Raw genomic sequence first — 14,424 nt, forward strand, 5'->3', positions numbered from 1 at the left:
AGACGTACAGCCAGACATACCCTTGCTCCAGCAGGTCCACAGTGCAAATGCATACAATTTGAGCCCAATTTTGATCCTGACGAGTTCAGAATTTTAAGAATAAAAATAAAAATAAAACATGAAAGCTGTAGCTCTCTATGTTTTAATTTCCCAATGCTTGTTGTGGAAACCCCTTAATCGAACTTGAAACTGGACTATTGTAGTCTAGAAGTTGATAGAATTCTAAATGATTGAGCATGTTGTGTGATTCTGATTCATACGCTTTTGTTTCCGTATGCCTCCCTTCCTTCATATGAGGATCCTGTCAATGTAATGCAACTCATCATTTTCATGTATCACCCAAAACTTTCCTTTAACAATTAACCACATGATCATGGATTCATGGTGAAATCATGTAAGGTAACGTTTTGTTGGCCAAAAAACAAAAAAGTTTTGGGTTGGTGAATTCGGTTTTAAAAATCTCACATTCAAAACTCTGTTTTTTTTTCCCATCAGCAACTAGTAAAAGATATATCTCATTCAAACCAGTGACAAAAGCCAAAAACAACAAATAGAGTAACAGCAACTAAACCAACAACGACCAAAAAAAATAAAAAAATAAATAAATAAAACCAGCAACAGAAAAAGAACTAAACCAGCAACAGCAAAAAACTAAAACCAGCAGCAACACCTAGTCCTAAGCCTTCGGACACTTCTCCCTAGGATTTTAAAAACAAGGACAATGATTCCTAGCCTTTGAGAAATCATCAGCTAGGATTTTAAACACGGGAGAAAGGAGTTGCAACACCTAGTCCTAATCTTTCGAACACTTCTCCCTAAGAACAACTTGGGCACACCAATCAGCCGCTGCATTATGATTTCTTGGAATCCACTTGAAGCAATGAGAGGCAAGAGCTTTGCCAAGATTGATAAATTCCTGCACTTAAACTAGCCAACCCCATTCTAGGAAAGACATGTCGCCTTTAACGGTTACAATATAATTAGCGGAAGAAAAACAAGTTGAACCAAAACCACTACAGGACCGTCCTCAAACCACCAAAACACCACAGAGTATAATGCAAACATCTCAAAATTAAATGAAGAAGAATCCATCCAACCACCTTTTTCACTCAACTTCTCGTTTGAAACTTCCAAGCATTTCCATATATGACTGTTGTCGACCACTTCTGGTTCATAGATCCTCATTGGCTCTAAGTGTCTACCGTCGCCTCCCAATTTCCTACAAGCACACACCTGTACCTACACATACCAACCCAAAGTTCCAAGCCCTGGTAGAGTCACCACAAAATGTTCTTATAAATCATGGCCAATACTAGGTATATAAGTAGTGATTTCAAATTCAGAGGAAAAACGTATTCCAGCAACTTTACATAAGACATAGTTTGATTTTTTGGAGTAATAGTGAAAAAGTTGACAGATAAGTCATTCTTACTGCTGCTCTACAAGATCGTACATGAGTTTTTCATCTCATATAGCTCCTTGTTCAATTCTTTTGAAGTAATTGGATCCTTTTCCTCGTTTGAGAATCTCCCCCTTCTTCCACTTCGTCCCGTAGAGTAACTTGGATCAATTTAATCATGTTTTCATGTTCCAATTGAACACTTTCCTTTTTTTTATTATTCTCAAAGGAGAAGATTATTCTTTTTACTAAAACATATATGGATCCAATCACGATATTCTAATAAGAACAATAAATCTTTCTCGATCAATCCTTTTGCCCCTCATTCTTCAAGAATCAGAAAGATCCTTTTCAAATAAGTTTAAATTTGTTCATTTCGAATCTCGAATTTTCTACTTCATTTTCATTTACTTATTTTTTTAACTGATTTGGATTTAGTGATTATACTTAATACAAGCACCAAGCACCTGTATGATCTAAGCCATTGAAATCTAGATCAACGATTTAAATAAACTTACTCACTCATTAATCTCAAGTAAAGTATGAATCCAAAATTATTGATTTGAATTTTAATGATTTAGATAGTACAGGCATTCAATACTTGTACTAAGTACAATTATTAAATTCAAATCTCACTTGACCTACTCTCATATTCAAAACTCTCTTTGGATGGTACAAAAATTTAAAATTCAAAGACAATATAATGAAAATAATTTGTTAAGAAACAAAAACTCAACAGAGATATAGAGAGACTGGTATTTCAAATAACTAAAATGTAAGATTTGAAATTATAAAATAAATTATAATAAAATATGGATTTTTGAATTTATCCAAATTCTTAAAACTTCATGAATCCAAATAGTGGATTTAACTTAAATTTAAATCTAATTCTAAATCCATCTGACCAAAGGCAACATAATTGTAGTGAATTGAAGCATCAAGACTCACACTACAATTAGTATGGCCTTTTATCGTAATTATTCGTAATACCATTAGCCTCAGTCCATTGAGCATAATAGTATGTCAATGACAAGTATACTAATTATAAAAATGAGGAGTATCATATATACTTACATTCAACAAACATATATAGATTATATATATAAGTGTGTGCTTGGAAAAAAGTTTAGAGTTGCCGTTAATATGGACAAGAAAATGAAGAAAATTTAATTATATGTACGTCATCAAAATGGCATGCAGGCTTATAAAACAATGATTAAAAAATCGGACAGTCGAACTATTGACTTGTATAAATTTTGGTTCAATCATATCAACATGAAAAAACTATTTGGAAGTTGAGTCGAGTTGGGCCACTTTGGATCGACAGTCAAATTAGAAATCGGGATTAAGTCAAAAACCAAATCTAGCTTTTTAAAAACAAACTGTTAAAAAAATACAATTTTTCTTCTTCTTTTATTTTTTTATCAATTTTTTTGAGAAAATGATCTTTTTTTTAATCATTTCATATTATATTACATCATATAGCTTGTTAAGTCATGATAAACTTAAAATATTTGGTTTTATTTTTAAGTTAAATAATAATTTTATATTTATCACTTATATTTAGATTATTATAAAAATACATATATAATTTTTTTAATTTAATTATTATATCACTGCTTTAAATATTAGTCCAACTTAATTAAACTATGTGAACTTAAACCGTTGACTTTTTTATTTTAACATTGAGAGATTCTGAAAACATTGTTATAAAACGCATATTCATTCTCATTCATCTCTAAGGCATCACTTGCTGAGTCAATCATCGTTTCCAAGCGATCTTGCAAATGACGGCTATGGATCCTTAAAAGCTTATTTTCCAGCTCCACTATCTTCTTCTGGTACTACTCCCACTTCTTAACAACGTTCCAAGATCCTTTCTTTAAGCCCTTGAGGACTAGCTTCTCACCCTCTTCCATCATTCTTTCACCATTTTGACTTCCATGATTAATATTCTTCTCCAGCACTGGAGCAAGTGATTTGATGGTGGCTCTTAGTTTTTTTATTGTCGTTTTCAGCTCACCGGCGGCATGTATGATCATCGCCAAACCTGTTTCCAGCCCAAACAAGACGAGTTTGCAGATGAGCATGGTGAAGCAAAAAATGGCTTCCACTATTCTAGTTCCGGTAACATTAAAGAAAACGCAAAGGATAGATGAGCGTAGGTATGTCAAGTCTTGGAACTCCGGCATAAGGTGGGGGAGCTATCACAGCAGCTCCGGGCCGAGCTTTACGACATATCAGACCGCCGGAACCACTACCGTCAAACTGGAGGATTTATTTATGGAAAATCTTTAGCTTTGAATCTGATCGGAGAGTTTGACTTTCAAGTGTATATAGAAGCTTGACCTCCACAACATTTGTCAACAGTGTGTGTTTATTGTTGAATCTGATGATGTCGTTGTCCAGCTCCGCAATCTTCTTGTGGTAATATATCTTCTTGATGAAGTCTCATCGTCGCAAGAGAAGGCACTTGGAAACCAGATTCCCGCCCTTTTCCATCACTGATTTTTAGCGATTTACATCACGCTGCTCGGATCGCTTCAGCTGGACATTAAAGTTTTGTATATCTTTGACCATTATATTGGATCGGATCTTGGAGAGTTTCATCCAGGTCCTGCAGTTTCACTTCGAAGTTTTTGAGAAGGTTCTTGGGATCCTTCACTTCTTTCCATAACTGAAAACGCGGTTCCTGAAGCAGTACCACCGACACCGACCAACTCGCTGACTCCTCCCATGTAATCTTGCCTTATTCGATTGTGATATTCAGGTATCTGTCGACAGAAACTCAGTTAGCTCATCTTCGGAAGAGGGGTCTCTCCATTTAAATTATTTTATTAAATAATTTTTTTAAATAATAAAATTAATGAATGATGGAAATGAAAAAAATGAAAGAAAAAAAAAAGAAGAAGAAGTGGAGAGAACTCCAAAATCCTCATCCTCAGCTTGAAGAGATCGAGGACGTGACTTGTGAGTCTGAGTTTTCAGACACGTATTTATAATATTTTATCAGAATTTTCGAGGACCATTTATGGAGATGTGTGCGTATGGCATTTGAACGACGTCGATGCTCGTCAGGTAGGAGCCATTCCGACCCTCCATTTCACTCTAAATTAATCTCAGTCATCCATTTAAATTAATTTTAAATATCTTAAATATTATATTTATTAATATAAAAAATTTTAATATTAAATTTAAATTATTTAAAATATATTTAAATAGTCAATTTATAAAATTTATAAATTTTTTAATATTAAATTAGATAATTTAAATTATATATAAATTGTTTAGAATCTATATAGATAATCAAAATATAAAATTATAAAATTTTTTAATATTAAATTAAACTGTTAGATTAAATTTATATTGGCTAGATTGATAATGAATAAATTTATTAAAATTTAAAATTTTTTATATTTTTTGTATTAATAGATATAATATTAAAAATATTTAAATAAATAATAAAGGTTAATTTTAAATTGAAATAGAAGGTCAAGGTGACTCCCGAATGCAAATCCCATTAGAATAATAGAATGGTGGGAAGGCACCAATAGTCTTGTCACTTGTGCAGAAAAAGGAACAATGAGAAGGAAAGGAATAAGTTTAAAGTCAGTAACAGATCCAAAAAAAAAAATTAATTAATAGGGCAAAATTTACATTTAATATAAATATTAATACTTTTTAAAATATAATATTTTTAATGTTTATTAAATTAAATTAAAGATAAAATTTATAATAGCAGAAAAATAATAATGTCTTTATTATAAAATCAAAATTGTTATAAATATTAAAAATAATACTGTTTTAAATTTTATTATTTATTAAATAAAATTTATCAACTTTTTTTGTATAGTATAGAAAGTTTCTGAGCTAATTTTTTTATTTATACAATTAGAGAAAGTTATTTTTTAAATTATTGTTTCCTCCATTCTCAAACTATTTTTATTTGGAGAGAATAACAGTAAGCACATCAGAAGAGAAAAAAATGTAGTGAGGATCCTGAACAATTAATGCCTCGTTTGATAGCATGAAATTGGAAGGAGGGAAGGAAAAATGAAAATGAAATCCATTTTTTAAAATGTTTAGTATGCAAGATCTTGGTTCCTGGAAGAATCCAGTTCCATCAAATGGAACTCGGTTCCATCACACTACCCTGGGAACTGGTTCACTTCCATGAAACTATTTTTTTTTTTTTTTACAGTTAGACCCATAATAATTTAATTTATTGACAACTTTACCCTCCTCCTTTTCACCCTAAACCCTCACTTGTATGTGCTAAGTAGTCTAAGCTCGTCCCATCTTGACTCCTCAATCCTCAGTCATTTATCTCCCTCTCCTCAAACGCCAGACTGCGCCGCCATCTTAGAGAACTCAATTCCTTAGCGTCGTCAATCGTCTGTCTCCATCATCTCTCGCGGTATTCTTGCTTCTCAGTTCTCCTTCGTTTCTGTCTCTATCCTCTTAGAGAACATAACGTCACTGTCGTCGAAGAATGGAAGCTTCTGGATTCGCTTCAATGGAGCAACATCGACGGAAAGCTTTTGGCTTTAACCGTATTGTTCAAATTTTTCTGTATTTACTAGCAAAGGTAGCTTTTTTCGGCAAAATGGATGTGCCCTCCTCCAAAGTTTGCAATTTCCGACGGTGTCTATTTTTTTTGTTGTTTTTTAGTTATTATTGGTGGTTAATATTTGCACAAAAATGGTGAATTTTCGTTCTTTCTGAGGTTGCTGGTATCTCTGTGGTGGGCGGTGGTTGCTTCTATGGTGGCAAATGGATGTTTCTAATTTGAGGTTGTTTTTGTGGTGGGTATGGTCTTTACAGTAGAGGGTATGTTGATAATTTCATATTATAAATAAATATTTTAATTAAAAATTTTATCGCACTTCCATGGACATATCCACAAAAGCATTTGAACTCACTTCTATTTTTATTTTTACTTTTACTTTCACCTCTATTAAAAACTTTTCTATATCACTAAACAAGCCATTAAAGTTTATTTATGAACAAATCAATTGATGAATTTTTAGGGTTTGTTTGGTTAGAGGGGAGATTTTAAAAATTTTTTCCTTCCCTCCAACATCTCTCTTTCAAATTGAAGGGATCCCCTTTCCCTCCAACTAAACAAAGTCTTAATTATGCATAAATAAACTTTCAATTATTTAAGGCTCTTATTATTTTTTTCTCTTCTAGGAACTCTCACGGACATTCTTCCTTTTATTTAAGTTTATTATGTATAAATAAGTTTCTGTTTTTAGGTTTGGGGGCAATTGAAAGTTTTAGGAGATATAATTTTTAAGTTTTTCCTTATCTAGTGGGGGCAAATGCCCCCACTATGATGCATGCAGCAGTTTAAAAGTATGATTGGTTTGACAAAAAATTCTGATGGAATCTTGGCATAATTTTCTTTCCTCGTTTGTATGAATAATCGAGTATATGGAAAAGGGAAGCAACAACATAAAAAAACCCTTGAGGAAAAAAAAAAAAACCTTCCCAGATAATTCAACGGCATTGAGGAGAATACATTTTTTCCCCTAATAAAAGAGTCAATTTTATTAATTATAAAAAAGAAAGTATAAATACCAATAACCGGAGTAAAAGAAAACTTGAAAAAAATCTAGAAATACAACCTAACACACCAAGAAAATCACTTAAAAAAAGAACGACAAGGAAACACAAACAAACCAACAAAGTGATTACATCAATCCTTAACTAGATACGAGAATGGAGTAGAATTCCTTATTCGTGCCCTACATTAAGTTTCCTCACAGGACGTATTTGTACTCAAATTTTCGCAACCGAAGTCAGGAGACCACAAACACATACTGACCCAAAAGATTATTTCTTATTGGAGCCACACATGGTCTTGCTCCCGCAGGACCTACGTATTGCGCAAGTGCATACAATTTGAGCCCAGTTTTGATCATGATGACTTCAGGAGGGTACTTAAAAAAAAAATTGAAAAATGTTAATTAAGGGTCGTTAGAAAAAAATTTATATTAATTAAATATCACTTGTTATTAAAAGAGAAACGAACCTCAATGTGCTAGTTGCCATGTACGTCACAGACATACTCTAAGCTTGGGACACAGTGCTTTCAAGAGTCATGTAAAAATTACATAACATTATCGGCTTTAATTAGGATCTTGAAAATTTTCAGTGAGATCCGATGCCTTTAATTAGGGTGGAGATACATTTTTACCTCTCAAATATTTTCTAAAGAGAATTCAGCACCCTAAAATATTGATAGGAATATTTTTACCTTTAAAGTAATTAAAATGAAAAAAATTTACTCATGCCATCAAATTTTCAATGTGATTGTTAAAAAAAATATTAAGTGAGACTCCAATATTGACTGTTAAAAAATTTAATGAATAAAAATATTCTGTTTTAAGGCACTTTTACAAATATAATACATGTCATAGAATCAAACTAAGCAAACAATTCAATATTTATTATATTTTATATTATGACTTGTTTATTGTATTTGTCAGTATATCAATGATAAACTCTTGTAAATTTTTAATATTTTAATAATAAACTTCTTATATATAAACCTTTTATATATCAATGTAAACTAGCCATATTCTTATATTTTTTGAGCACGAGATTTCTTTTGCCAGCTAGCCAATTTATCTCTATTTTAATTACTTAAAGACAATTATTTTGACTAATAATTTAGGTTGATGGATGCTTTTCAAATTATACTTTAAAAATAAAAATGCAACTCTACCCTTCTAATTACTTTGTGCCAAATCCATGCTCCCCGTTGGCTATACCCTAATCTTGAATACTGTATCCTCCACAGCATGTTCTTTTTAATATAGTACACATCTTTTCATTACTTTATATATATATATATATATATATATATATCATGAATATAATAGATGTCTTAATCACCTAATTAAAAAAAGTATTTTTAGTATATAAATCTAATCCTTTTAATTTAATAATATTAAGTATATTGATGTTATCAAGTAAATGGCATAAGAATATAATTTTTCCTATTTTTAGATTGTCAAATGTATGAGTGGAATTTTCAAAATTTTGGATATAAAAATCATTATATGTATAATATATTTTCAAAATGTTTTAAGACAATATGCAGATATCTTCTACTATATGCGACTCACGACATGCAACACCCTTTAAGGAAATGCAAATTAATTTTCATTTATTCGAATGTGCATTTTAGATATCTTAAAAATTTACACCTTGATTGACATATTGACATCGAAGAATCTTGTTTGACATATTAATATCAAAGGACCTTGTTTTATATATTGTCACCAAATTATTAACAACAAAGGACCTTATGACATTGATAGCGAAAGATCTTGTGCAACATATTGATAGCGAGGGACCTTGCTCAACTTTTTTAATCATAAGGGCAATTTGATCATTTGAAGTTCCAAATTAATGCTAGTGAAGGATCTCAATTTGGAATCTCTTCCAAATCCTTCTTGGCAAAGTTAAATTTGGTCCAATCTTTTTAAACAATTTTTCCTAAAATTAAAGTCAGTGATTTTAATTTGATTTCTGTTTGAATATATATTTTTTTCTAAAAATCTAACGAATTGAAACTTATTTTGGCGATAAAATTTAAAAGTAAATTTAAATGTATAATGATCAAAAAGACATGAATTTCATAATAAATATTTCTTTTCTAAGTTGATCGATCTTGTTAAGAAAAATTGTTAAACTTTAAATTAAAGTTTAAAAAATAAAAATAATTCATATATAAGTATTATTTGTAAATTATAAAAATCTAAAATAAAATTTGAAAAATTAAATCATGAAAAACGATAAATTTGAAAAAGCTAAAATAAATTGATAAGATTTAAAAACTGTTTTGCGATGTTTGTGAGGAGGACGACAGGGAAATAGCTCAAAAAATAAGTGGTGTGAACTCGAAGTTCAGGTTTTGACGGGAAGTGGTTTCCGGAATTTGAATTGAAGCTACCAGGAAATTAAATCCTGGCTGCTCATACTAATTTTGCCATCCACGTCAGAATCCAGTCCTGTTTAAACTTTAAACAATTCGTTTTTAACTTTTTTTCCCTCGAGAAAGATTCATAGTTTGATGCTCGTACATTTTTATTTTTTACAATTGCATCTCAATTCTCAACAGTAAATTCATTCATCATTGAAGATCCTTTCGACAACATTTGCGGCCTGTAGGCTCCAGGCCCCATATCTCTCAGAAGCTACTGGACCTATTGGCCCATTTTACTCGGCCCAGCTGTGACGTTGACAATGATGTGAAAATAAGCAACAACGAATGATGTTCAGGGGGTTCCATCACAGGTTTTGCCATGGCGTGGCGGAGAATCGAGGATCTCTGAGACATCCAAAGAAAATGTGAAGACAATATTATAAAGTTGACTAAAAACAATCGACTCTCGCTGACCAAGAAAATTCATGGAACTTTCCTCAATATGCTTCAAATCAAGCAATGGATTGTCAAGAAAATTAAGACTGAATATTCATTGGTGAAAATGACACAACGTTACAAAGAAATCTTTCACTTGAAGGATTGTAAAACCAATACCAAATTATGGGATTCAACATTGAACTCCAAACTTTGAGGTGAGACAATGAGATGAGGACCAAATTGATTTTCCTATTTTCTAATCCAAAGTTATGCCTTTCATATACACATTTGGGTCATTAACCATCAAGTGATTAACACCTAATCACCCTCTAATATTCCAAAAACATCTCCAGTAAATGGTCTTCGAAAATAATGAAAAAAAAATATTATATATACATACATGCGTGTCGAAAGTCGAAACTGAGACTCCCAACACCTCCCCAAGCTGATGAGGCAATGATTTATTATTATCCCCACAGCAAGTCACTGAGTTAATATGTCCATAAATAGTTTCGTTGAATTTGTACGTGAAGCTTTTTTTCTCCCTGCCACATGTTTGGTTGGTGGGGAAAGGGACGGAGATTCTAATAAATTCAATTTCTAAATACTTTCGTTGACTGCACACTTGAATACTCTGAGTTCTAATTAGCTTTGGCATTCTGAAAAAATTGTGGTAAATGGGCACGACATTACGAACCATTTTTGCTGACAACTTTTTAGTGCGAACAAACTATTTTTACTTTTGTGGTTTTCATGAATAAAAAATTTTTTGAAAATAGAAAATCAATCAAGCCTAAACCGTCCACGCATGCTCCCATATATTATTCAATTCAATATAACTAACAAAGATATTGGTTGAATTGGTAAGGATTTGCTCCATGATCCATAAAGTTGTGGGTTCAAACTAATTCCTATTAATTGTTGATGTTAAGACCTTGTTAATGGATGATTTTTAGGTAGATCCGTTAGCATTCTTTGAACCTAGAGACATGCATTGGTTCTACAGTCTTGGTAATTCGCCATGAGCTAACTTGTAAACTTTTGTATACTAAAAAAAAATTAGTATAGGTTTTGACTTTTCTTTTGATGTCTAAGTCACTGTTTAATTTGTTGGAAGCATTTTTTATATAAATAGAACTGAAAAAGAAAAAAGGTCAGGAAATTGAATTGGAAATGTAAAAGGAAATAAGTTTAAAAATATGCTTAGTCTAACAGTAAATTCTAACAGAATCTTAACATAATATTTGTTTGGTGCGTATGAGTTGAGGATGCACTATGGAAACGGAAGAAAAATCATAAAAAGACCCTAATGCCCTTGGGGGAAAAAGGCTTTCTAAGATTCAACGACATGGTGAAGAACACATTAACTTGATGACTAGATTGATACTTAACCCTATACAAGCTAGCCTAACATTAATATTATCCCTCTCTCATATCATATTTGTACTCAACATTTCACAACCAAAAAGAAGAATACGGAGTCTGTCGTTAATAATAATAGTCTCACATAGTAGGGTTTGAATTAGTTTAAGTAAGAGATGGTAATACCCTGCCAAGTTTCTCAAGATACTGAGCTGGAATCAAAAAATGAGGAGAAATCACAAACACATATATATTAACCCAAAAGATTGTTCAACCTAATCCTTGAAAAAAGTATAGCCGTACATGGTCTTGCTCCGGCAGGTCCCCGTGCAAGTAGTGCATACAATTTGAACTTCAGACTACTAAAAAAAATAAAAATAAAACATGCAAGTTACGTCGTAGCTCCCTATGTTTTAATTTCCCAATGCTTGTTGTTGAAATCCCCCAATGGAACTTGAAATGGGGCTATTGTAGTCCAGAAACTGATAAGATTCTAAATTGTTGAGTTTGTTGTGTGATTCTGATTCATACGCTTTCGTTTCGGTATGCCTCCCTTCCTTCATATGAGGATCCTGTCAATGTAATGCAACTCATCATCATGATCATGAATCACCCAAAAACTTTCCTTCACAATCCTCAGGATGATGAAATTATATATTAAGGTATTGGATGGGTGAATTTGTGTTTTAAAATAAATTTCACTTTTAAAACTCTTGTTTGGCTGGTATAAAAATTTCAAATTCAAAAACATAGAAAATATGAAAATGGAAAGAGTACAAGAGCATTATATTAACTTATAATATTTCAAAACTAGGATATACTATACAAAATTTGAAATTATAATAAAACATGAATTTATTAAATCCAAGTTCTTAAAATTTTATGGATCCAAATAGTAGATTCAACTTAAATGTAAGCCTAACTTTAAATCCCCTAGATGCAAACCCAACATAATTGGAATAAACAGTGACTTGAAACACCAAGACTCACGCAACAACATAGATCAGACATAATTATTAGTAATATCCAATGAGAAAAAAAAACAAAAACATCACCATTTGCAAGGCCTCGATCGGTCTATTGAGCACAATATTATGTCAATGACAAGTATGCTTAATTAGAAAAATGAGGAATATCATATACTTAATTACATTCAACGAACATATAGATTATATATAGAAGTGTATACTTGGAAAAAAAAATTAAAGTTTAGAGCTGCTGTTTATTTGGACTAGAAGTTGAACAAAATATAATTATATATATTTACCTCATCAAAATAACGTGCGGGCTTATAAAACGAATATTCATTCTCATTCATCTCTAAGCCATCACTTGCTGCGTCAATCATCGTTTCCAAGCGAGCTTGCAGATGACGGCTATGGAACCTTAAGAGCTTATTTTCTAGCTCCACTATCTTCTTCTGGCACTCCCACTTCTTAACAACGTTCCAAGATCCTATCTTTAAGCCATTTCGAACAAGCTCCTCACCCTCTTCCATCAATCGTCTCAGTCTTTCACCATTTTGACTTCCTTGATTAATCTCCTCTAACACAGGAGCAAGTGATTTCATGGTAGATCTCAGTTTTTTTATCGTCGTTTTCAGCTCACCGGCGTCCTTTATGATCATCGCCAAACCAGTGTCAGTTTCAAGCAGAAATAAGACGAGTTTGCAGATGAGCAAAGCGAAGCAGAAAATGCCTTCCACTATTCCAGTCCCGGTAACATTAAAGATAAAATAAATGTAAATGACGAAGAAGAGGAGCATAGGTATGTCAAGTCTCGGAACTCCAGCATAAGGTGGGGGGGCTACCATGGCAGCTCGGGGACGAGGTCTGCGATATATTGGTTCTCCTGAAACACAACCACCCTCACCACCACAAGCGGAGGATTTACTAGGGGAAGGTCTTTGACTTTGAATCTGATCGGAGAGTTTGTCGACTTTCAAGTGTAGAAGCTGGATCTCCCGAAATGTGTTCAACGAAGTGTGTTTATTGTTGAAGCTGATGATGTCGTTGTCGAGCTCCACAAGCTTCTTGTGGTAATATATCTTCTTGATGAAGTCTCGTCGTCGCAAGAGAAGACACTTGGAAACCAGATTCGCGCCCTTTTCCATCACTGACTTTAATCGATCTACATCACGCTGATCTGATCGCTTCAGCTGTGCGTTCAAGTTTTGTATATCTTTGACCATTGGATCTAGACGTTGGAGAGTATCGTCCAGGTCCTGTAATTTGTTTTTGAAGTCTTTGAGACGGTTCTTGGCATCCTTCACTGTACTCCATAACCCTGAAAACACCGTTCCTAGAGCAGCACCACTAACCAGCTCGCCTACTCCTCCCATGTCTTCCTGCGCCGTCGTCGACCAAAACTCAGTTACCTCATCCTGGTTTGTTTGTGTGAGAAAGAGAGAGAGAGAGAGAGAGAGAGAGAGAGAGAGAGGAAACAAGTTGTAATTCAAGAACGACGCTCAACTGAACTCCTTTCTCAGTCACTTGCTCTCGGAATAATAATAATTAATCAGTGCGGTGACGTCAATAGACGTTAATTTCAGTAGAAGGAAATGAACTCCTAAATATGAGATATCCAAGTTTTAGTATGTATGAAGGCAGATAAAGTCTCTTAAAAAAAAAAAAACTTACTTTTTTAGGAGAGATCGAGTTCTATTGAAAGAAAAAACAATATATATATATATATATATATATAAAACAAGTTCGACTTCCGTGATCATCTCGCAATACTTATCAGGTTCAAATTACATATTTTATGAAATACTATAATAAACAGTGCAACAGTTTGCAGGGATCGAGGCATGTATTTATATTAACTCAAGTTGCATGAAGTTTCGCAGTTAGGGAGAGTCAAGTGTGATTTTTTATAACTTCTAATGCACTCTCAGCAAATTCTAAAAAGAATTTCAATATTTTAGGTTTTAAGAAGATTCTCCACACACGTAAAATCACTCTTTTTAAAAAAAAATGTAGAGACAAAATTAGAGAGAACAAGTTCTATTAAAAGAAAGAACAATATATATAAACTAAACAAGTTCAATCGTGCTCATCATCCTATACTTATAAAGATGATAAGATTTGATTCAAATTAAATATTTTATAAAATACTTATAGTGAATAGTGCCTCGGTTTGCAAGGATAGAGGGTAGTCTCAGTTTTTCAGGTATGTATTTACAATATTTTATCAGGATTTTCGAGGACCACTTATGGAGATGCATGCGTGGAATTAGAATAGTGTGGGAGAGCCAATGGCCTTGTACATTGACGAAAGTTGCGTG

At 32.6% G+C, this 14,424-nt stretch overlaps 1 protein-coding gene across 1 annotated transcript; it reads right to left on the reverse strand.

Moving 5' to 3' along the window:
* Positions 1-11,374: 11,374 nt before the first annotated feature.
* Positions 11,375-13,561, reverse strand: LOC129295710 (uncharacterized). Its single transcript, XM_054934251.1, has 2 exons — positions 12,406-13,561; positions 11,375-11,710 (listed from the first exon to the last, which is right to left on the reverse strand). The coding sequence occupies exons 1-2, from the start codon at positions 13,477-13,479 to the stop codon at positions 11,552-11,554; spliced, it is 1,233 nt and encodes a 410-aa protein (XP_054790226.1). The 5' UTR covers positions 13,480-13,561; the 3' UTR covers positions 11,375-11,551.
* Between the last annotated feature and the right edge of the window lie 863 nt (positions 13,562-14,424).

This window comes from Prosopis cineraria, unplaced genomic scaffold (genome assembly GCF_029017545.1).
Source record: "Prosopis cineraria cultivar Desert tree isolate PC_DT_omini unplaced genomic scaffold, ASM2901754v1 PC175, whole genome shotgun sequence".
Taxonomy (NCBI): Eukaryota; Viridiplantae; Streptophyta; class Magnoliopsida; order Fabales; family Fabaceae; genus Prosopis; species Prosopis cineraria.